Source organism: Plasmodium inui, assembly GCF_000524495.1.
Source record: "Plasmodium inui San Antonio 1 unplaced genomic scaffold supercont1.240, whole genome shotgun sequence".
NCBI lineage: Eukaryota > Apicomplexa > Aconoidasida > Haemosporida > Plasmodiidae > Plasmodium > Plasmodium inui.
In genome coordinates, this window is record NW_008482074.1 from 1 (window position 1) to 2,598 (window position 2,598).

The following is a 2,598-nucleotide window of genomic DNA, read 5'->3' on the forward strand; positions in this document are numbered from 1 at the left end:
AATAAAGAGGACACCATCAAGCGGAATAATATATATACTAATGAAAAAGTGATGAACCCCTCTGTGGCAGAATATAGCAGATCGTGATTATAAAAAATGAAAAGATTCTGCTTAGCTGTTTAGTGCAGTAGGTGTCCCTGTGTGACGAATATATAAAGACGAAGAATAAGGCGCATTAAATTTCAAATATGACAACATCAAAATCGAGAGGGGACGAAGGCAGCACTTCACTAAAAAGGATAAGCAATTGAAGAATTATAACGGGAAGGTGAAAATGTGAGTTTCCACGTACATACGAATACTCCATTAAATATCCCACAAATCATAGGAAGAGTGAGAAGAGGGGGTCCCCCTATGATCAAAAACATTTCGATATAAGGTAGAGGTTACCATAATATATATCCTAGTAACATAGGACAGGGATGTCCACACAGACCGTGGTATTTTACCTGTTGGGTTATATGATGATCATTATTTAGGCGACGACAGGCCTGTTCCAGAGCCACCTCATCTCTGAATATTCCTCTTTCGTGTTAAATTTGATGAATCCCCTTTCGCAAAGATATAAGCAGGAACTTTTTTCCCTTTCTATCGTACTAGAAATGGCCTCAATCCGTTCAGTGACGCATACATTAATTGTTCTCTCATTGGAACAATATATATAGACGAAAAATAAAACAACTTCTATTTACGTTGCTAAATAAATTATAAGGGGTTCTGTAATTACAAATTTACGGCAGACTGGTCTCATATATAGGTAGTGGACATCCTGGACTCCGTAAATGATGTGCTACTTATATCCGGCTGCCTTTCTTTTTTTTTTTTCTTGTCAATTTATGATTTTCTCCCTAAGGAGACTTTATCAATGTCTGATTTATACTGTAGTGTCTGGAGTGGGCTGTGTTCTATTCCGTAGAGAAGCTTCCGGATCTGAGTGATCATTCCGTATAAATTCCACGTATCTATGTGTCCGATATTACAATGTCGCCCAATTTAGTACGTCCGACGGAATAAAGAATCCAATATGCAATGTCTATCATTAAGTAAAACAAATGAACAGTAATCTTTTTCCACCTGTTCCGTATGTGCCTAGGTTGCTGTGTATAAGCAGTATTGAAGAGGACAAATAAGTGGACTACTTTCAGGGAGCTCCTAGGAGGATTATTACAAATAGCAAATTCTCCATTTTCCACTTGGGGAGTTGTTCTCCGTCGTCTGTTATGGAAAATTTGTTTCCCCCCCCAGTGAACAAGAATGTGGCATAGAATCGTAGATGCAAAATTTCGCGGCCTTCAGGTATCTTCCTCACATGATGAGTCGCAATTTATCAGCTCCCTTTGACATGTGTTTCGCATTGCAATTGTGCCCAACTGTGGCGTCCATTATTTTCTTAATTTATTAACTACTTCACTTACGTAATGTCTGTGTCTTCGGAAATACGTGTCTCCTTCGTCCTATGGGTAGAACCTCCTCACATGTCTCTGCACTCTGTATTTATAAAAGTTCTCTGAGGTCATCCCATTTTAGGCCATCCGTATGAACACCATTCCAATGTAACAAGTAAGTATGCGTGTTATATCTCTGACCTGGTGCTGCTCTGCTACTGCTCCATCATTATCATCGAGGTGAGGCCGTTGGTCTTATTGTCTGTCTTTGTCTTCTTATATGAGGCCTGTATATCTTCGCGTCTCTTACTCAGCGTTTTTTTCTTCCTTGACATCCGCAAAAAGATTCTGTGTGTATCTGCTATGTTTGGGGACGTCTCCATATTGTCTTCTTTCAGAAGGTTTCTTATGTTCCCGGTCATGTACAATCTCACCTGTTGTGAATCCTGTTGCCCTTCGCATCCATCCAGAAGCATCATGAATAGCGGTATCGACACTCTTCTATGTACTTTCTCATCTGTAAGTACACGCAATTCGTGATTATGCACCTCCTGTTTCTCTTTATCGCATCCTATTCATGCATTGTTATTGGTCGTCTCATATATCACATGCTCGGCTGTGTCCTTATCGTAGAGCCTCATAAGTTTGTGGAAGGAACTATCTGGAATGTACTGTTTCATTTTTATGTGTTGTTTCGAAACAGAGTTGCCAAATACACTTCCTCGCCTTTGTATGAAGGGAGTCTGTCGTTTCTCGTTAAGCTGATCGCTTTCAGACATTACATTTTCCTGAAGACATTATGGTTACCTTGTCTGTGCCTGCGCTAAATTGTGAAAGTAACTGTTCTCCTTCAGCATATGAGAAATATACGAGTATTTATGTTCCAAAATATGCCACTGATGTTTTTGTATTTACAGATCACCACAGCTTTGTGCATCCATTCTGGTTATCTTGCTTCGTCAAGTAATTCCACTTGTTACGCTTGTATTTATCATAAATGTGTGCACGACTACTTGGAAGAAATTTCCCTTGGCCACTGTGCATTCTTTTTTCTTTTTTCATCTAAGAGTTCCGTATGTATATCTAGAATCTTCTGGGAAACATTTCCTTCTTACTTTGCATGTATACATTTTTTGGGATGTGTTAATTACATATTAACTATACATATTAAGGGCCGCACCATGGCATGTCATCACTTTATATATTCCTCTTT

General features: G+C 39.0%; 2 protein-coding genes across 2 annotated transcripts; both read right to left on the reverse strand.

The window, feature by feature from the left end:
• Nucleotides 1-1,600: 1,600 nt before the first annotated feature.
• On the reverse strand, nt 1,601-1,861 carry C922_05848 (hypothetical protein; the record flags this gene model as incomplete). The annotated part of the gene is made up of 1 exon (XM_008821419.1): nt 1,601-1,861. The coding sequence occupies one exon, from the start codon at nt 1,859-1,861 to the stop codon at nt 1,601-1,603; it is 261 nt and encodes an 86-aa protein (XP_008819641.1).
• A 99-nt stretch (nt 1,862-1,960) lies between these two features.
• C922_05849 (hypothetical protein) lies at nt 1,961-2,173 on the reverse strand (the record flags this gene model as incomplete). The annotated part of the gene is made up of 1 exon (XM_008821420.1): nt 1,961-2,173. A coding segment is annotated over one exon (213 nt), but the record flags the coding sequence as incomplete, so codon positions are not given.
• Between the last annotated feature and the right edge of the window lie 425 nt (nt 2,174-2,598).